The 21,791-nt window shown below is 37.9% G+C and overlaps 1 protein-coding gene across 3 annotated transcripts; it reads right to left on the reverse strand.

The window, feature by feature from the left end:
• Positions 1-1,978: 1,978 nt before the first annotated feature.
• On the reverse strand, positions 1,979-21,784 carry esrra (estrogen-related receptor alpha). Of its 3 annotated transcripts, XM_038292226.1 has the most exons (8): positions 21,574-21,784; positions 19,909-20,011; positions 10,228-10,611; positions 9,811-9,927; positions 9,579-9,692; positions 8,874-9,041; positions 6,420-6,689; positions 1,979-2,551 (listed from the first exon to the last, which is right to left on the reverse strand). In XM_038292226.1, the coding sequence occupies exons 3-8, from the start codon at positions 10,604-10,606 to the stop codon at positions 2,298-2,300; spliced, it is 1,302 nt and encodes a 433-aa protein (XP_038148154.1). In that variant the 5' UTR covers positions 10,607-10,611; positions 19,909-20,011; positions 21,574-21,784; the 3' UTR covers positions 1,979-2,297. The 3 variants fall into 3 exon arrangements, with proteins under 3 accessions (XP_038148154.1, XP_038148156.1, XP_038148155.1); XM_038292228.1 differs by lacking the exons at positions 19,909-20,011; positions 21,574-21,784 and adding an exon at positions 17,248-17,638; XM_038292227.1 differs by lacking the exons at positions 19,909-20,011; positions 21,574-21,784 and adding an exon at positions 17,360-17,637.
• Positions 21,785-21,791: the final 7 nt, after the last annotated feature.

The following is a 21,791-nucleotide window of genomic DNA, read 5'->3' on the forward strand; positions in this document are numbered from 1 at the left end:
AAGGACATCAAACTCTTTACCTAAATAAAAAAAAAAAGCCTACACAGAAATTTACAGCCAGTATAGCACACAAAATTAAAGCAGTGTCAACAAACGACAGTAAATTGAGTAAAAAATAGAATTTAATCATTTAAATACTCTTTCAAAATACAAACATTGATTTGAATTTTTCTAAATTAGATAACATTAAGTCGTTTCCATAATTATAACTGGCAATGTTGAATGTACAAGGTGGCTATACAAGGAAATGTGTGAGGTTTGGTAATTTGTTGTATTGCTCATTTATATTAATGTGCACATTAGTAATAGAACCTAGAAATGACTGTATAATTTGAACAGTGACACTAAAAGCAGTCTATCAAACCCCTCCAACCCACTGTACCGCAAACACGCAGGTATACTCGGAAAGATAAACTCAACTCCATCTTTGCATATAGGACCAAAACAAGAGAGGATGGAAAGAAAAAGGAAAAAGTCAAAATCCAGCGTCCCGCTGCTAATGTAGCACATCGTTTTGCATCTATTAAAGCAGGATTATTACATCGGAAAAATAATGCAAACAGAAATAAACTCAAGGCTCAACAAAGTCACTATACCCGATATCAAAATGTTTGCTTTCTTTTCTCCACAGTTGGTTGGCCATGTGGCTGATGCTGCCTCCTGAGGTAGCCTTCTGTAGCCTCTCTAAGCCGCTGCATTATAGTGCCATTAAAAATTGATCCCTAAACTAAAAAAAGATTACAGATCACATGTGAAGCGTAATTTTAAACCCACGAGAGTCACAATGCAAATACCCTTATGTCCTAAGAGGGAAACTATGAAAACTAATTTTCAAATCTTTACAAACATCAGCACACAATAAGCTGCACAAATATTGTGATGGGGGAATTAGTATTACATCTGCTGGCTTCATTAGCTTCCACTACAAATTGCATGGTTATTGAAATTGAACTGTACATAGCTAAAAGAGTGCTGACCGTTTGGTCTCTAAATAGTTATAGGGATCTGATTTTTATTTTCTTAAACATCAGATGTTTTTTTTTTGTTTAACTAAATGATAATTTACACTGACTATACAAATATTTCTAATAAAGAGTAGGACCTTCCACACGTTACCAGCAACATCCTAAAGGAAGATGTTGTATAAGCTGAATGTCTTGCAGCTCTGAGCTCCGTTCAAGGGCGCCGGTTCAAGTTCAACAGATGTGCATCCAGAGGAGGAGGAGGAGGAAGAAGAAGGAGGAGGAGGATCTCAAACTAAACAGTTCAAGATCTTTTATGCAATGTTCATCGATGCTGCAGAAAATGCAGCAAAAAAAAAAAAAAAGAAAAATCTCACCACACACAATAGCAGTCATTTAGTTTAGTGTTACAGCCTAAATATGAAAGAAGTGTTTCTCTTTTCTTTTAAAAGACACAGCTGCAGAGGTCAAAGTGTGGTTGTAGTGGAGGGTGTTGGGGTGTTACAAAAACAAACAAATGAGGCTGATCCCACCGCCAAAGCTATAATGTTAAAAAAAAAGTTGCGTTCTTCCCTGATCTCATATTCCCCATCGCGTGCCATCAGTGCCGCAGGACGACTTTTAGCTGTAAATCCAGAACTTCTCCGTGGCTTCAAGTTAAATAACCCTCATATTCAACTTGTATAAAGAGCTGCAGTCTTTCCCGTATTCCTAGAATACGAGATGATCCAATTAAAAAATAATAAGCACTTGGGGTGCAGAGTTTGGAGCACAGCCGATGACGCACAAATACTAGTGAAAATCTTGTTGGTTTTAATCTGGATTTTGAACAGTATTGCTTTTAACGTATTGCAAGTTACTCCTATGGTCTGCCTACAACTCCGGTTGCCTCACCCTGCCTCAAAGGACCCTCAAGTTTGATGCCAGATGTCTTATTATGGCTTTTATGTGCAGATGTAGCATTATGTTAAAAAAAAGTTCCAACGCTACACAAACTGCAGTCTGCTGTTGTTGTGTACCTAAAGGTTAAGTGGTAAAGTATTTGTCTTTTCAAAGCGTTCCATGAAGTGGTTAAATATTATGCAATAGCTCGTGGATCTTGGCAGGTACCTCATGGTGTAAAAAAAGCAAAATCCCTCCAAAAAAGGTGAAGAAGTACATTTTTTGCTTTTCAAATACTCTCCTCCTTTACACAGCTTAAAATAAGAAGCATTAATCCCTCATTATTACTTCTAATTAAAACGTTCCTTTTTTCCCCCATAAATGGCTAGTCCCCTCTTGTAGACAAGCTCTGTTCTTTTTTCTTTCCTATCTTGATGTCTTTCGCTCCATCCTCTAAGGGGAGTCCATCATGGCCTCCAGCATCTCCAGGAATAGTTTGTGCATGGGAACGCCACCACGGGTCTTGATGCTGTAGAAGGTGGTCAGAGCCCGGCCGGCGGTCTGTCGGAGGAGAGGCAACGTGAGGAGGAGGCGTCCTGCCCGCTGGGGGTCTTCCGGGCGCCGCTGACACTCGAGCTCCAACAAGCCCTGGTGGAGGAGGTCCCGGAGCTTCTGCACAGCCTCCATGTCCTCGATGTAAACAGAGTCTGACACAACAGCAGGAGCACATGGTTAGAATCACTGTAGCACATTTAGCTTAATTTGCTTCCCTCCCTGCTTAGCAAGCTGTCTCCAAATAAAAATAGATTTTTTTCTTTGTTGTTGTTGATTGAAAATGGAACAAACTTTTAGAATATTCCTTCTCGCCGATTTGAACATATTCCCTTTAAATCTGAGCAACGACTCAAGCTGCAGACTCTCCTACAACTCCTCCCACAGCTGCTAATTTGGTCACATTGTCCTTGAGTTTTTTTCCCCCTCTCCAAAGTATAAATAGCCCTGAATGTAGCTATGTGCTGGAAAAACAACTGTTCATTCATTCAGCTAGTGTTGGCAGAGCACACCTGCAGGGTAAATGAAGGTTTCCTGTATCAAGCTAGATTTAAATGTTTAATTCTGAATTCTACACGGTATCAATCTGGAAATCCTCACGTAGAAAGTGTTCGCAAAAAGGAGAGATATTCAGTGCAATTCTCTGAGCTGATTGGGTACCTGCCTCCGTATCAAATTCTCACGCAGTTAATTGATGAATCAAACTTTTCTCAAATCCCATCGGAAGAATTGCGCAACCATCTTCCCATCCACAGAGGTAAAAAATGTTATTGTTTAAAAAAAAAAAAAAAAAAGAGGGTATTCCAGCTAACCTCTTAACTTCCACCGCAGTATATTTGTATGTTTTTACATTACATTATTTTCCGCATCAAATATCATGCTCATATCAAAGTGAAACCCAGCGTATTATACTTCTTAAGGAAAATGACCATAAACTCAAATATGAGCGAAACCATATACTACAAAAACAAATAACTAATAAATCGTCATCAACTCAGAACTCATAATAAGATCCTACCTTGTTTTTCTGTTCTTGCGATTAGAAAAAATACCTTACGGTGAAAAAAATTGGGCTCATTTTGTCCGTAACACTCCACAGAAAAGTAATATCCAGTAGTTTACCCCAAAAAAATAAAAATCGAAATAATCCACCAAAAGTTGTTTTTTTTGCCATAAAAAAAGTAAAAACATAAGAATGAAAACATATAATTCATCTCCGTAATGCTACTTGTCCGCTATTTTAGATCATCTACGTTGCTTGGACGTATTCACCTACCTATTCACTCCATACATTGAGTGTAACTTCCATTTTGACTATCCACAATAGTATGGAAAATTCCTTTACCTTAAAAAAAGGCCCTCCCCATGCGCATGCGTCATAGAGTTTTGTTCAGCTGGTGCTCAAAAATATAGGAACCAAATGATCCTTGATTGACATATTTCGTTAGAAAATAAGATATTTGTGATGATATATGGGAAGTGTAGGGGCAGACTGAAAATATAGGGTTTATTTACCTGCGTAAGGAGTGAGAGGCTTCAAAACTGGAAATATTGGTATATAAGCTCAAGTCAGTCATAAAATTCAAATAATCTAGTTTGCAACATTTGCTCCAATCGTAACAAATGGACCTTTTACATACAAAAAGGTTCATAGTTTCACAATGTTTATGACTACAGCTTTGAAATTTTACACAGTTGTTTAAATGGCCACAACATGAAGAACAAGTGTAGTAGGTGGGAGAAGTCAAATATGAATTATACAAAAGATATAACATAAAAATTGAATTTTATTGTTTAAAAAGGGTTTTACCCTGTACACATATTTCCAGAAACTAGAAAGTCTTAGACTTCAATTTAGATAAATCACAAGCATGTGGGATTTATATTATTATTTTAAAGGCCAATGGCATTTTTTGGTATGCAATACATTTGTGCTCAAGCTATAAAAAGGTGGGCGTTACTAAAGCCGGTGTTCTGTCAGCTGAGCATACCGTTTCAGGTCATCATACCCGTAGTAATACGCTAATAACAATCACGCATGCATGATCTTTATTAGCAGCCATCAGTCCCATACAATGGCTGCAGATTGTGCCAGTAGACTCATTAGGTTGTAATCACTAAGTGTCCTAACCCTAAAGTTATTCAGTTTCCCCTGCGGAATTAATGAATCTATTTAAGTGCAATCTGAAAATAATTTCAGTAGTTCTTCATGTACAGTAAAAATAAATAAAATCAATCCACATATTGTTCATGTCAAACTAAAAACAAATAAATCTCATATCCTGTCACTGAGTTGTAGAATCCTCTCCCTATAAATACTCAATTCTGTCAAAAAATGATGATCATTCTTTAATAAGGTCCTCATCTAATGGACATGCAATGCTTAAATTTTTTTAAACTAATTTGTGTGGTGGACCTGTTTTGTCGTTTTATGCAAAAAACGACGACAAAAACCTGACTAAATTGGGAAATAAAACAGCATGATTGGCTGTAAGGACAGCAGAGAGAGAAGACACTATGTAATGTGTATTACTATGAGTATGCTGGCCTGACAGGGTATGCTGAGTGGACAGAAGTTTGTTGTGCTTCAGCCTACCACCTCTGGTTGACGACATATACGTCTCTGCATTTCATTTGTCCAAAACATTTCTGTATCGCTTCGAGCGCATCTGTCGGCTCCTGGCAGGATGTATTTTTGGGAGTTCGCGACAAAGTACATTTTTAACAATCTGTTCATTTGTAACTACATTACAAACATATTGCCGTTTTAAAGAATGATTATATCTATTAGAACAGCTAATATTTATAGAAAAATACTTGTATTCATATGTGTATTTTGCTTGTCTCCAGTCACGTTATTTGACAGAAAAATTCACCAAATCCAGTGACCCGTCTCCTCTTGGTGCATCTCTGAATACAGCAGATGTTCTCAAAACCTAATATTGTGTCTGATAACACAAGACAGACAGATTATTGCTGCAGGGCTGCAACTGAAAACTGTTTTTCTAATCAATTAAGCTATTGGCTACTTTTTCAGTGAACTACTAAATATCATATAGCAAAATATAGTTATTTGGAGATAGTTTTGTATGGATTTTAGACCACTGTTATTTGGAGAGTCATATATAATTTAAAGGCAAATAGCTGTATTATACACAGTTTTGTCTCAAAGGTATGAAAGACGATTTTCCTAAACAATTAACTGTCCAGATTCTAACAAAATGACTTAATTGATGGCTGGCATTCTCGCACATATGGTCTCCCCCTCCTCCTAAGAAAGAAAATCCATAAACTCTGTCTGTGGTGGGGCCAACAAAAGATTAGCCAATCCATGTTCCATTTTGAAATACTAATCTATCTGCGGAGGGGTTTCCAGCGTAGAAACCTTTTACGAAGGAGGGGGCACTGACGCATGACCACGATTAAAAAAAAAAACACAAACAGCCATTGGACATATATTTCACCTGACTGGGTTAGTCATTTTACAATCAGCATGTTTTACAGTCTTCAATTAACGATTATCCAATTAATGAAGTAGATGAAGGTTTTATCAACAATGGATTGATTAGATACTTTTAGCTCTTAATGGATGAAACTGATTTGATTTTAAGTAATCTTTGTGAGATTTATGCTGAATTAGAAGAGAAACATCCTGCATGGATCAGCACTAACTGAATACAAACTGCTTATCCTCTCCTGCTACACTCCTTAGCCTCAAAATATAAAAATTATCATTCCTGAGAGGCTGTTTATTCCAACCCTGATAAGAGATGAATTATTTTTCATCTAATTGAATCTATTTTGTCTTGATAAAATATCTATTACCCTTTTGTAGTTTATTGCACATGTTGAATATTGAGCCAATCTATGAAAATAATCAAACTAATGTAGTTAAACTGGTGAAGAACACCGTTAAGCTAGAAGCTGCTATTCTAAGTGAGTGAAACTAATTTAATGACACATAGCTTATCAGTCTAATCCATTTATCTTTAATTAGGAGGGGAGAGGTAGAGCTGGAAGTACCTGAGTTTGTTAGAGCGATGGCTTTTAGCATGACAAACTCCTCCCGGTCCACATTTAGTGCACGGAAACGCCGCGCAAGTTGGCTAATAGCGGCGTTTAGCTCGGTCAATCCAGCAACACGCGACATTTCCTCATCCAGGACGAAATCCTCAGCGAAAACCACCTCGTCCTCGCAGCCAATGGAGCGGTAAGCTACGCCCAGCACTAGCACCTCCAGCCACACCGACTGCAGCACAGACATCTGGTCTGCTAGAGACAGAGACAGGAAGCCTGCAGGAAACGAGACAAACAGAGATCCAGAAAAGTTAGAATGAACACAAACGGCGACGAGATGGAAATCCTAATCATATTGGCCGCGTTCTGCTTATTGGACTGATTCCAATACATAAAAAAAGAACGTCAGCCAATACATTCTGCATGCCTAACGGATACTTAGCACCACTGTTAGTATTCTGAATGTACCACATTGGGGAGCAAAGAAACAACCTCTATACACAGCAGAAAGTTCTGCGTGTTGATTAGGCCCTTCTGCTTTAACTAAACTCCTCCCCTGTAGTCCTGACTGCATGTTGTTGGTTACTTTCCTGACAGCAGATGAAACTGCAGTCTAAACTTTTGCCATCTCTAAAAGGTTTTGTAATCCTGTATGGCTCCATCCATCAACTGACCAGCAGTGGAAAAGTTTAAATTTCTCTTGACAAAAATTCTTCTTCAATCTCTTTTAAACATATTTGCTTTGTGCCTTATATGACTTTTGGACACTTTAACTGACATTTTTTGGCTTTCATCTTGTCCTTTTTTAATGAAAGCTAAATTTGTGGCACGCCTACTTATCCCACCTGAGCTGGGGATTTCTGCAGCTCATCCAGCTATGAAACTATGAATTATGGGCTTGTTAGTGCTTATCAACAGGAAGAACAAAATAGAAAGAAACAATATAAAGTTTATGTTTATCATGGATGTCCAAGGAAAATCCTAATGGTTCAAAATACATCATACAACCTTTTCCATGTTGAGTTTACATTTCAGAACGTAAACTCAGCTGATTCAGCTAGAATTAGTAAGCAATGACATCTTTGTAGAGATCAGTTTAGTCATTTGTTTATAAGTGATCTCAACAAGAGTTAACTAAACTAAGCATCAGTCGATGGAAAAGGTGGGCAGAAAAAAAAAAAAAAAAAAAACATCAAATCCCTACAAAGGATGAGGAGATATGACGGGGTAAGCGCTGCAGTAGAGATGCTATTGTTCCTGCTCAAAGGTGATGGATCTCAAGAGCAGCCTGATAATTCTTGCAGCTCTACCATCACATCATAAATACCTCCTTTAATGAATGCAGCAGCCTTTAGGCGTTTTATAGGCTCTACATGTCCTGATCGCATTAGCAGTCCTACCATTAGCTCTGCACATACAGTTACCTTGACATTTGGCTTTTAATGGCCTTTAGCATCAAATTTCCATTGCTCAGCATAATGATCAACATACTTTTAACAATGCATTTATTAGTATACTGTAGAATGATAACAATGCATTTATTGGTATACTGTAGGGGAATGATAACAATGCATTTATTATACTGTAAGGAATGATTCTCTAAAGGCCTTTTAATCCACTTCTTTATTCTGTGCAGGATAGACATGCACCTATCCGATACCTGGATCAGATACATGGAATTGCTATTTATTTCTTTTTGCTTCTTGTTAATAAATAATCAAAAATACATTAACAGCTGTGTTAATTTGTTACCTTTTTTTTTCTTTCAAGGTTAAAGCCTTCACTCACACGACCAGATAAATGGTTCAATCATTCAACAGATCTTTATCGGATATCATGGTAGGTGGTGGCCTAGCGGTTGGTGCATAGAGCTTTGAATCCTGGGATTTCGAGTTCAAGCCCCACAGGTTGCCACTCAGGGTTCTTGAGCAAGACCCTTAACCCCCCCACTGCACCTCGGGTGCTGAACAGTGGCAGCCCACTGATGGGCAGAGAGTTAATTCTCCTTTCGGAACATCTCTAGTGCTGAAAGAATCAAAACAAGCGCATTGGTTCTATTCAGAGCACCCAGAATTCTCTTACAGTAGGTTCTGAGGGTTAGAGGCGAATATTTTGTAATATTTTGTACTGTATTTTGCTACTGTAATCACCTCAAAAAAAAAGAAAAGAAAAAAGAAATCAGCACCACATATCAGCAATCTTTTAGACTAATGATAGAATAATCTACGTTAAAACAAAAATACAGAAAAATTTCCTTCAAATTTTGTCCAAACACACACAATCAGAATGACATGAGCAGAATAAGTGTTTATATGGATGTTAATCATATTAACCATCCCTCTTATTCAGAATACAACTCCATTCTGATTGAGCCGAATATGAAAAAGAAAAATCTTCCCACTTTGTCAGGACCCATTTTTATCCTAAACACTTTATGTAAACCTGTCATCCGTCTCTTACCAGGAATGTGTTTGGCCCAGCCGATGATCACAACCAGCTCCCGATCAGCGAGGTCACAAAGGGTGGTAAGCGTACGCTGGGCCGTGTCAGGCTGCAGAGGGTCTGGCATCGCAAACAACTTTTCAGGCTCTGCCACTAAAAGATGAGACACAATGATGTTGGAAGAACCTGTAAAATAAAAACAACAAAAAGGTTAATCAAACTGCTAATCCAAAGCTGGTCCGGGTCCTATAGTGAGTCTCTGCAGGCAGTAGAGGGCGCCCTTTGAGTCCAATTGTATTTTCAATCAATTTCCACATGGATCTGCTTTAAACTTCAACAGAGTGGAAAAGGCACTGATTGTTTTTTGCAACTTGACTGCACTTTCTTAACAGCCTTACAATGTCACTCCCATACTTCACAGTCAATTTAAGTTGTAAAGATTTCAGAAAGAATTTAAGCCTCAATAAAAATAAGTTAATTCTGAAAAAAATTCATCATCTGATTAAATTTCAGATCCTCTTGAATCGGTTACTTTTAATAATCTCATTAGATATTGGCTAGTTTAATATGCAGGGGTTATATATTCATTATTAGACATCATCAGAGGACAGGCTCATGTCAAGAGGAGCTTATTAATATCGTCTCAGCTGGGTTCTTGCACAACATATACAGCTCAAATAAATCAATGCCTAAAGACATAAACAGATATAAGATAAAGATCACCTTTTTCGCTCTCCTTAGTCAGAGACAGAGGGGCGCTCTGATACGTTGCGTTCTCCACCTCCGGGCGCCTCTTGTACTTCTGCCTCCCACCTCTGACTCTGTCGAGACGTACTCCTAAATCACAACAAAATGCTTACACCGACTTCGAGCTAAGCCGACCAATCGGTAAAGAGCAAATGATGGAAGATGGAAAAGCAGAAAAATAATTGCGAAAGATGGGTCAAACACTTACCCTCTTTCAGCATGCCTACTTTGAGGCACTTAGTGAAGCGGCATGCCTGGCAGGCTTTTCTTCGCCTTTTGGTGATCTCACACTCATTTGATGCGGGGCAGCTGTATTCAATATTACCTTAATGACAGAGAACAGCAGCTTAAAGTCAACAAGATGTCAGAGAAATCAAAACAGAATAAACATCATGGATTATACAAGAAAGTAAAGGCTTCTTACGAAATTTTTTTCATAAAGATTTATTCAGCTCAGTTTTGGTTATCTATCAAGCTGTATAAAAACTTTTTTTTGGAAAAACTCTCTTGATTTCACTGATACCGTCCCTCATAAAGGCACAACAAACATGCATAAAGGGCACATAAACAAATTATATGCTCTTTATGTTATGCCAACACATCCGTTCCACCAAAACACACACACCTTGAATGGTTCTCTTAAAGAAGGCTTTGCAGGCCTCGCATGACGCCACGCCGTAATGATAACCCGAGGCCACATCCCCACACACCAGACACAGCCTCTTGGGCAGTGTGCTCAGGGCGTACTTGCATCGGCCCGCTCCGTTTCCGGTGGAGCCCTCCTCCGCCCCATCGCCCCCCTCGTCTTTGAAATGGCAGCGAAGGGCCGGCGTGTAGAGGGGCGGTGAGTAACGCTTGGCCCCATCACCTCGGGTTCCCCCGCCTCCACTCTGAGAGGAGTCCGAGGAGGCCCCGCCGGGGCTGGTCCGACCTCCCCCGCCTCCATCTGGGCTGCTAGGTTCCGCCTTTATGTAGACATCAGAGCGACGTTCTCGGGAAGACATGATGCCTGACAGACGAAAACATAAACAAAGAAAGGTCAACGTAAATATGGGTGTAGAACATTATGGGTTTGCCCTTTAAACCAAAACATAGAAAGGTAAAGCCGTAAACTGGGCAGTTTCACTTTGATCTGAAAACTTTTAGCTATTTACACTGGAAAAAAATCTAAATTAGTCATTTTTTTCTTAAAACAATATTTTTATTTATAAATTATTTCTTGAATTGAGGAGGTAAGTGAGACAATTTGATAACAGAACAAGACAATTTACATTTAAAATAAGAAAAAACAATTGCATTGTATTATTTCAAGTAGATATTATCTAATTATCTGAGGTCCTTGTCACACCCTGCCGATTTAGCGTATGCCTGGTGTCCCAGAATCTCCTAAAACGCTGGCATACGCTGAACTTTCTATGTATTTTTTTCAATTTTGGGCATATATAACGTATTCATAATGAGTCCAGAACTTAGGTCCAACAACAGCCTAACTTATGCAAAATGCACGGCTGCATAGAAGCATCAGTTAAAGCACCTGGTGGCGCCCAGGCTGCATAAAAAGATGTTTTTGATCGCAGTATTAACCTAGCTGCTGTTTAGCGCCCACCCCAAAAAGAAATAGAATTAAAAAAAGAAAAAGATGGTTTGCAGTCGCAGCAGATTCAGCATCATGTTTGCTAGGAAGTTTGCTGCTCCTGGCCGTGGGCGTGAATCCAGGGAGGATCCATCACATTCACAGTCTGGAGAAGAACTGAGTTTCCTCCTGTGAACCAAAATGCTGCCAAGGGTCTTGCTCAGAGTCCCAGACTAGCAGTCTGTGGGAGTGGAGCTTGAACTCAGAACCTCTGGTTTCCAAGCTCTACGCTCTAACCACTAAGCCACCACCAACCCTAATCAATTTTTTTCTCACTTCGGTTTAATGATATAAAGCAAATAAAACAACATATAATACTTTTAAAAAATCAAATAATTCCCTCTAGGAGGTCATCTTAATTTAAACATGCTTGTAAAACAATCCCGATTTACAACAAAAAACAACAATATACCTAAATATTTGCTGCTAGTGGTGTTACATAGTGAGCTAGTTTATTGGTTATGAGTAGACATGCAAAAAACGATTTACATTCGACCTATGGAAGCCCAAGGAGGACATTGGTAGAAAATAAAATCCAGATTTTCCCCAAATGTTTTCATAATGGCTAAAAATCAATTATTAGTCTATTCTTATGCAATAGGTTATCACACCGTTAAATCCTCTGGGCCATGAACTAATGTGTCTAAATTCTCCATTAGATGTTTTACATCAACAGGAATTAAAACTGAAGCCATTTATCAACTTTATATTTTATTTAATTTTAGAGAGTTATGTTCCAACATGAGAAATATTGACTAATTGATAAATCAACCAACTGAGTGTCAACCACAAGAAATGTGGTCAATGTCATAATATAGTGAGTTATAACAAACCATTAAAAAATCATCTACACTCTCCTGGCTGAGGAAGCGAAGCTTTGATTTCAGCACTAACTATAGAGGTGAATTATTTTACAATCATCCTCAGGTTTATGCTGTTGAGCCTTTATCTCAGCCAGCTGTACAGTTTACACTGATGTCAGACACAGGGCTAGAGTTGACTGTAAGCACAGTTTTACAGTAAAACTAAAACCCTCTCGACATTAACTGCGGTGACAAATCGGTCTCAGTTTGGTAGAAAACGTGCCGGTCCATTTGGGAAAGAGCAAAACAAGCAGTGAAGAGCGTCCTGACAGTGAAGAGCACCTTGATTTTTAAACCGCTGAATGTGGATGTTCCCAAAAGGCCTTCACATTGCTAAACTAACCGGTTCATTTCCAACACTACTGATGCTTTGATACGTTTAATCCAGACATCAGAATGTAAGATTTAACACTTAAATACAAAACTCTACAGCCTCCGGACGATGGCCGCTGTGTGAAGTCTATGGCTTGTGTTTCTAGTCATTAAAACTGCCAAGGTGACAGAATGAAGGTCACTGTGCTCATAAACAGTGGCCACTCCTCCTTCAGATCCAGAGATATGACTTATGTTCTGTTAATGCAGTAAGGGTGCTGCAGTAACCCGCCACCGTGGCTGTATGCATATCTTCAATCAAGAAAATAGGCAACTAATTAGCACAAATCTATATATATATATATATATATCTATATCTATATATATATATATATATATATATATATATATATATATATATATATTCAAACGCTCCAATAGATTCTACCATTTTATTTATTAAAGCCATAAAAAATAGAGTTTGACAGAAATGCAACTTGTTCAGAGGTCAACCTGGTCCCAAGACGTACATCTACTGCAAACGAGGCAATAAGCCTAAAAGCAGTCCGATCTCTACGATCCACCCTTTACTCATATAATAGGAATCCATTTCCCACTGCTCCTCTGCTGTGAGTGAACTAATGTTAGTGCAAAGATAGCACAACATTATTCTTTACCATATAAAAATCAGCCATAATAAACATTTGTTTCCATTAAAAGCCAACAAAGTGAGTTAGTTTACAGATATACAGTCAGGGCCAGAAATATTTGGACAGTAACAAAATTTTCGCGAGTTGGGCTCTGCATGCCACCGCATTGGATTTGAAATGAAACCTTTACAACAGAATTCAAGTGCAGATTGTAACGTTTAATTTAAAGGGTTGAACAAAAATATCTGATAGAAAATGTAGGAATTGTACACATTTCTTTACAAACACTCCACATTTTAGGAGCTCAAAAGTAATTGGACAAATGAACATAACCCAAACAAAATATTTTTTTTTCAATATTTTGTTGCGAATCCTTTGGAGGCAATCACTGCCTTAAGTCTGGAACCCATGGACATCACCAAACGCTGGGTTTCCTCCTTCTTAATGCTTTGCCAGGCCTTTACAGCCGCAGTCTTCAGGTCTTGCTTGTTTGTGGGTCTTTCCGTCTGAAGTCTGGCTTTGAGCAAGTGAAATGCATGCTCAATTGGGTTAAGATCTGGTGATTGACTTGGCCATTGCAGAATGTTCCACTTTTTTGCACTCATGAACTCCTGGGTAGCTTTGGCTGTATGCTTGGGGTCATTGTCCATCTGTACTGTGAAGCGCCGTCCGATCAACTTTGCAGCATTTGGTTGAATCTGGGCTGAAAGTATATCCCGGTACACTTCAGAATTCATCCGGCTACTCTTGTCTGCTGTTATGTCATCAATAAACACAAGTGACCCAGTGCCATTGAAAGCCATGCATGCCCGTGCCATCACGTTGCCTCCACCATGTTTTACAGAGGATGTGGTGTGCCTTGGATCATGTGCCGTTCCCTTTCTTCTCCAAACTTTTTTCTTCCCATCATTCTGGTACAGGTTGATCTTTGTCTCATCTGTCCATAAAATACTTTTCCAGAACTGGGCTGGCTTCTTGAGGTGTTTTTCGGCAAATTTAACTCTGGCCTGTCTATTTTTGGAATTGATGAATGGTTTGCATCTAGATGTGAACCATTTGTAATTACTTTCATGGAGTCTTCTCTTTACTGTTGACTTAGAGACGGATACACCTACTTCCCTGAGGGTGTTCTGGACTTCGGTTGATGTTGTGAACGGGTTCTTCTTCACCAAAGAGAGTATGCGGCGATCATCCACCGCCGTTGTCTTCCGTGGACGCCCAGGCCTTTTTGAGTTCCCAAGCTCACCAGTGAATTCCTTTTTTCTCAGAATGTACCCGACTGTTGATTTTGCTACTCCAAGCATGTCTGCTATCTCTCTGATGGATTTGTTCTTTTTTTTCAGCCTCAGGATGTTCTGCTTCACCTCAATTGAGAGTTCCTTTGACCGCATGTTGTCTGGTCACAGCAACAGCTTCCAAATGCAAAACCACACACCTGGAATCAACCCCAGACCTTTTAACTACTTAATTGATTACAGGTTAACGAGGGAGACGCCTTCTGAGTTAATTGCAGCCCTTAGAGTCCATTGTCCAATTACTTTTGGTCCCTTGAAAAAGAGGAGGCTATGCATTACAGAGCTATGATTCCTAAACCCTGTCTCCGATTTGGATGTGGAAACTCTCATATTGCAGCTGGGAGTGTGCACTTTCAGCCCATATTATATTTATAATTGTATTTCTGAACATGTTTTTGTAAACAGCTAAAATAACAAGACTTGTGTCACTGTCCAAATATTTCTGGCCCTAACTGTATAGTTTAAAACTCTCACTCAAATGGACTAATAAATCTGACTTGCGGGGCGAACATTAACATGAACAATTATGCCTTTTCCCCGTCTCTGGGTTTCAAATCATCACTGAGGACATTATGCTGTTGTTCCCACCTAATAGATCAATGCATGAGGAGGATGGGATGGGAGCAGACTAAATAGCCTCCGCTAAGCCGAGACTTGAACGTGACTTTATGCTTCTCCTGGGTGCACACTGGCTGCAAGAAAAGACGAGGCTTGGAAATGGAAATTTAACAAAACGCATTTTGTAAATTGAAATTTGAAAAAAAATTCAAGTTTTACACATTTGTTTACATATTTTTTTTTACCCCAATTTGTTTTTTTTTTTTACAGATTAATATTTTTAAATGTAAATTTTTTTTTTTTTTTTATTGTTTTTGATTGAGTTCTACAAATTGCATCGCTCTCAAATCTCATTTTAAAGATCACATTCTCTTCCCTTCTAGGGGTCAGTTGTTCTATGTTAGAATGCATTATAATTTTTTGATCGTTATTCATTAATCTGAATGCGTAAAATCGAGCAGACTAAAAACTGGGGTCGATATTTTTTTTCTATGGAAAGCGCACAGCTTCACTGGGGGAAAGAATATTTCCTTTTTTGCTGTTTAATCTTGTATTTCTTGTGTTGAAACCAAATCTGTAACATACGGAGCAGCCTGTAAATACACTTAAAAAAAATGCTTCTCCTTGGTTTTGGTTTGGCTGTTAGAAAAAAAAAAAAACCCAGCTAGTTTCTGTTTTGGATAAGTTCTTTCTTTCCGTCTCAAATTTAACTAGATAAATCACTGCGGCATAGTGGCACTGGGGAAAAATGCAAACTAGAAGGGGTTTGTGTGTAACATTAAAAACAGCATTAGGTTGTTTTTTTATTGTGAACTGTGTCTTAACCCATAGATCCAAGAAAACAAAAAAAACAAAAATTGTTCTTATAAAAAGATAGTCAAAGGGTTGAGTCTATCAGTGATTGTCGATAGATTCGTCCAAGTCCCCAATATTAACATTCACATTAATCAAACTCAAAAATATACAATTAGAAAAAATAAAAGCTGAAAAAAATATATACAAAACTGTAAAAAAGAATGTTGAAAAAAATAAAGCTTGAAAAACAAAAGAAACTGTAAAAAAGCTGGGCTACCTTAAAACCTTTACAAAAAAAACAAAGCATTCTAATTATGGATTGCATTTTTGTTTCAATTTACAAAAAGTGTTCTTTACTTACAACAATATTAAACAAAATTCACTCAGTGTTCAACATTTTTTTCAGAGATACTCCCTTTTAAATGATCTCTCTGAATCTAGCATTATAAAACCTGGATGGGAACCTACATTTGTTTCTGAAAATAAAGGTTAGAAAACTAAATCAACACATATACATATATATATATACATATATATATATATATATATATATATATATATATATATATATATATATATACACACTAAAATAGCAATAAAAGGTTTCATAGAATAGAAAACTCTATACTTTCTGTCTGAGGCCTTATGGAAGCCAGTCTTGACTTGCACTGAGTTTTATCTGAGTTTTGTACACTCAGTTATCATGTTTAAACTGTCCAAATCCCAACAGCTTACCAAAGGTGTCTAGTCTGAACCGGCATCTACTGACGAGCCAGATATGACTCGCATCACTCTATGCATTTATTTAAGGTGACCCCAACGTTTCTGCATTCCTTTACACAAACATAAACATAGTCCCTATAAACTGTTTTGACTAATCTGCTTCCCATTTATTCCACAGTCGTGATCTGTTAGTGAAGGTAATCAAAGCTGATCATTTCAGCCATACAAACTGGGTTTAAGGATTTAAAAAAAAAGGAAAAACCCACCCACAGTGCTACTAGGAAATATGAGTCAGTCTTAAAAGTCAAACTATAAACAACATGACCTGCCTGATGAAGACAGATTCACCTCTAAGCTTTTATTTCAACCCTATAGGGGCTGGCACAGGTTTTTTGGAGTTTGCCCTCTCTGGATATGAGGACTGTTTGACAAGGGGGGGGGGGGGTCACAGCAAACCCAGCCAGATTAAAGTTTACCCTCTTTGAACAGAGTTGTAAAGCAGAGTGAATCCTTTACCCAACCCCAGCAGACATCGTGCTTTAAATTATCAACAGACCAATTTTCCTCCCACGTGCAACACTGGCAGAAAACAAGAGGTTACCATAAAAAAGTGACACACAGGCCGTTAAAGCTGCGTGGTTTATGGGAGATTTAAAGAGGGGCATAATTAAACCCGTGTGTCAATTTAAAAATAGCAAAAATAGTGTCTTATCAACTTTATAAACATGCGTTTGGTCAATATAAACCCCTGCAATCACTTGAGTTGTGTTGTTAGCATTAGCTAGTATCAACATTAAGGTGACAGCTGTAGCTAACCTTAGCTAACTAAGCTGGCTAGCAGCTAGCGTTAATCCTGACTGTCCGGTTTCCTTCTCTCCCACCGCGGGTTATTTTTGTCACTCTGCCCACAGACATGTCTGCGTCCTACCGTACAGCCGCGACCACTGCGGTGCTTGGAGGTTAAGTCTGCCTGCTGAGCGCGTTCATGGCACCGGGTGGACGGACTGGTAGCCTCTGCTAGCTTAGCTTGTGTCGGCTGCGTGTTCACATGGGCCGGGCCAATTCGGATTTCACTAAAAGCTGCAGTGATGAGGATGAATCTGCTGTGGCTGAACACATTAGATCCAGTAGCTGTTTCTAAATCATTTTTATGTTCGATGTTCTTGTAAGGAAGCATACGGAAGAAATAAAAATAAATAAATAACTGAATTTCAAATTGTATTTCAGTATAACATAAGAAAAAAGACTGAATTCTGACTTTTTTTCTCACAATTCTGACTTTAAGAGATTAAAGTCAGAATTGTGAGATTAAAGGCAGAACACTGAGATTAAAGTCAGAACACTGAGATTAAAGTCAGAATTCTGAGATCAAAGTCAGTATTGTGAGATTAAAGTCAGAATTGTAAGATTAAAGTAAGAATTGTAAGATTAAAGTAAGAACTGTGAGAAAAAAGTCAGAATTGTGAGATTAAAGTCAGAATTGTGAGATTAAAGGCAGAACACTGAGATTAAAGTCAGAACACTGTGATTAAAGTCAGAATACTGAGATCAAAGTCAAAATTCTGAGATCAAAGTCAGAATTGTGAGATTAAAGTCAGAATTGTGAGATTAAAGTGAGAACTGTGAGAAAAAAGTCAGAATTCTAAGATTTAAGTCAGAATTGTGAAATTTAAGTGAGAACTTTGAGATTAAAGTCAGAACTTTTAGATTAAAGTCGGAATTCTGAGATTAAAGTGAGAACTGCGAGAAAAAAGTCAGAATTCTGAGATTAAAGTCAGAATTCTAAGATTAAAGTCAGAATTGTGAGATTTAAGTCAGAATTGTGAGATTAAAGTCAGAATTTTGAGATTAAAGTCAGAATTTTGAGATTAAAGTCAGAATACTGAGATTAAAGTCAGAACTTTGAGATTAAAGTCAGAATTGTGAGATTAAAGTCAGAATTCTGAGATTAAAGTCAGAATTCTGAGATTAAAGTCAGAACTTTAAAAAAATGTCAAAATCAGTTAACTTTTTTTCCCCAGTGGATCTAATCCTCTTCCTTAGAAGCATGACACGCAGTTAATACCTGGTGTTTACTTTAGTTTGCATTATCAAAGGATGAGTTGCAAAAACCAACTTTGTTAATCTGACATTTCTACTTCAATATCATTTGCATATATTAAAATGTCCCTTCCAACTTCCCTTTTTAAAAAATCTTTGAACCATCTCATTCATACACTTTAATAAGTTAATTGTGGGCATAAATCTTATTTCAGTTTATTCTGGGTTTGATCTGTCAACTATGATATGATACGACAGATAATGATCCTTAATATAACCCAAGCAACCTCCTGTAGGCTGGTTTTATTTCCTGGAGTCACATAACTGTATTTTAAGTCAATTAATGTTTGATGGTAGGACGGAGAGAGGGCCAAATCTGTCCATCAGATTAAAACGCAGGCCCTACCGCTGCATGTTTTGGCATGCAAAGAGCAAAGTCAAAAAAGTAAAGCTCTTTGCTCATGTCTGACCCTCACCAACTGTTGTGAGGAGTCATTACAACCAAAAGCTATTTGATTCCCCCATACAAGCTTCTAAAATAAGCAAGTTTAGTCATCCAAATAGAGAACTCAGTTCAGTCGCTGCTGCTTCATGTGTGCAAAAAGAAGACAAGCATTTCCATTTCCTAAAAGTTATCATATCATTTTTTTATTATATCTTTTTGTAGTTAACATCTTGATGAATTTTTAGAAACAGTTAGTGATAAAATGCTAATACCTAACACCTTTATAAATTTAAATAGACATTATGCAAGTTTTTACTGAAATATATCTTAAAGTTGCCTTTTTATTTGATCCTTTACAACTAAAACATGGTTTGAAGAGCAGACTGACACCTCAGTAGTTCAGCGCCGATAGATCTATAAGCCTGTAGCCTGTTTTCCTTAATTTACTTTGGGTTAGAAGTTCCTGCGCTGTTCGGCAGATGTGATTTTTCTATACATTAGACTATAATTACTTATAATGATCCCCAACTTGTAAACAAACAAGTTATATTTTAAGGGGATTTTTTCTTTTTTAAATCTGCACTTTCTCAAACCATTTATGCCTCCTTAACAGAGGACAGTCTTCCCTCTCAAAAGCCACTTCTTGATCATTCTTTGGCTTATTTTTCTGGCCAGCATTGTGGACAATGATGGTGCTTTTGCTTTAATGAGTGGAAGTGCTTGGAGGAAATAATTATTCGTCAAGCATGTTGCTTCAGGTCTATTTTGATTCAAAATTTAAAGCTAAATCCTTCCACATGTTGTTAGTTAATTTATCCTCCATCTTTAGTCAGAAAGACTCTTTTTTAAAACAGACGTCAACAATGTCAGCTGAAGGTCCGTTGCAGGATTTAAGAGCGGTGAGTCAGCCAAATATCTATAATCCTTACTTTATCAAACTTTAGTGATCACATATTTTCATTAACGTAAAAGATAAAGTGAGGACAGCTTACCTGTCTTGTGAACAGGCGCTTGAAGCCTATATATTACTCGCTCCTTGTGGCCAATCACTGGCTTGTTCTAGCTGCAGGTGGAACTCTGTGGGGATCAGGATATCTGCAAAAGAAAGCAAATTGTTTTTAGTTTCATCCCAGAAGTTTAAGCCAACAGCGGAATCTTTTATATAAATCCTTTTAGGCCATAATTTATAGATATTTTGTACACAACAAAACTTCATTCCCAAAATGCTGCCCCTCCCTAACCTGTTGCTGCACACAGCTGCTCAGCTGGCTGAAAAAAAAAGTTTTCTTTAGCTATAAAAAAAATACAGATTTGGCTATTTGAAAAAAATGTGTCTCAATAACATTGTATTATTATTTAATAAGATTATTCTACCATAAGCATTTTTATGCGATCTGCAAGTCTTGATTTCTTGATCCAAAATCAGTTCTTTGAAAAATGAAAAATAACAGCCTCCTATTTCAAAAAAAAAATACACACTGTGTGTCTATGCTGGATCTTCACTCTACCCTCCCCCTTGAATGCTGCATGACACACTCCAAAGGTCACAGTCACAGGAATGCTTGAAGGACAGAGGGAGTGAAGCCAACACCTTGTCCCTCATTCATCTAAAGCCATGTAAGCAGAAGTTTGGTTACTATTCCCTATTTCTGTAAACAGTTATAGAAATCCAACTGTAAAGACAGAATCGTACGCTGAAGAAAAGGACGCTCTGCTGTCCACGTTAGAAAGTGAAATGATCATTATTCAGTTTTCATCCTCAACTATTAAGTGAAATAAAACCAAATAATACTTTTCATGTTGTAAAACATTACAGACCAAGATTTGTATTAAAGTGTTAAACAGATTTGTCATTATAACAGTTAAGTTAGAGGGAGCTGGGGTGTCTGCAAGTGCATCACACAGACTTCACTCTAAACTCAGTTTGAGGCTTTCAAATACGCCGCTCTGTGGAGCTGGAGCAGCACCCAAGTGGTGACCTTGTCTACTGATCTTGGACCGGTGAAAGGTTAATTGCAAAAGTGGATTATTCCTTTAGATCACTGATCCCAATCCTGCTCCAGTGGGCACGATTACTTACAGAGTTCAATGCATGAAAATCAAGACGAATGACTGGATATATTTAAAACCTACACAGAGTTTTATATATATACATATATATATATATATTCCTGCAATTGCTGAGGGTTTTAATTATTCTCATGAATGGAAAACTGCAGTAATTAGGTAGAGATGGATGTCAATATCTGTGTAAACTAAAGCAGATCCTTTCATTTTTGTCTTTATCAGCATGTTCATATTTTTACCTTAATAATTGAACAGTTTCCAGAAGTGTTTGATGGGGGGAGTTAAGGGATTAACCATTAGACAGACTGACAGAGCAAACTGGTGAATTAGCATAGAGATCACATGAGAGGATTGTAAGGGAAGACAGGAAGCATGTGCCGCAAATTATTACACAATTTCTGCAACTACTTATTGAGCGGCTTGTGCCCCTTAGCCCAATAACACGGTCAGGGGGAACTTAGACATTTACCGGGCGGGTCGTGCACGCACATCAGGCAATCAATCAAGCATGCTCAGAATAAAAAAATAACAAAAACAATAATATTGCCTCAAATAATAAACAACCTTGTAGTGTAGGACGTTGTACTTACTGGCAGATTGAGAAGCATTTCTTTTTTATTCAGTCTGAAGTCAGTCAAGTCTGTTTGGTTGGAAAGTCGGTTGGACCGATCTGCTTCTTTTTCACATCACGTCTCGTTTAAATCATCCCGCAGGATGATAGCAACGGTAACCGGCGACACGGCTGCTCGCTCCTGGACTCTGGCGATATCAATTCCCGTTTAGGCTTCTACAACTAGGCTGTATTTGA

Source organism: Cyprinodon tularosa, unplaced genomic scaffold, assembly GCF_016077235.1.
Source record: "Cyprinodon tularosa strain WSP-4 unplaced genomic scaffold, ASM1607723v1 ctg31, whole genome shotgun sequence".
Taxonomy (NCBI): Eukaryota; Metazoa; Chordata; class Actinopteri; order Cyprinodontiformes; family Cyprinodontidae; genus Cyprinodon; species Cyprinodon tularosa.

Coding starts and splice junctions, on each gene's coding strand:
- esrra (XM_038292226.1), bottom strand. CDS start 10,606: ATGTCTTCCCGAGAACGTCGCTCTGATGTCTACATAAAGGCGGAACCT. Junction 9,928..10,227: donor CTTTAAGAGAACCATTCAAG/GTGTGTGTGTTT, acceptor TCTGTCATTAAG/GTAATATTGAATACAGCTGC. Junction 2,552..6,419: donor CATCGCTCTAACAAACTCAG/GTACTTCCAGCT, acceptor CTGTTGTGTCAG/ACTCTGTTTACATCGAGGAC.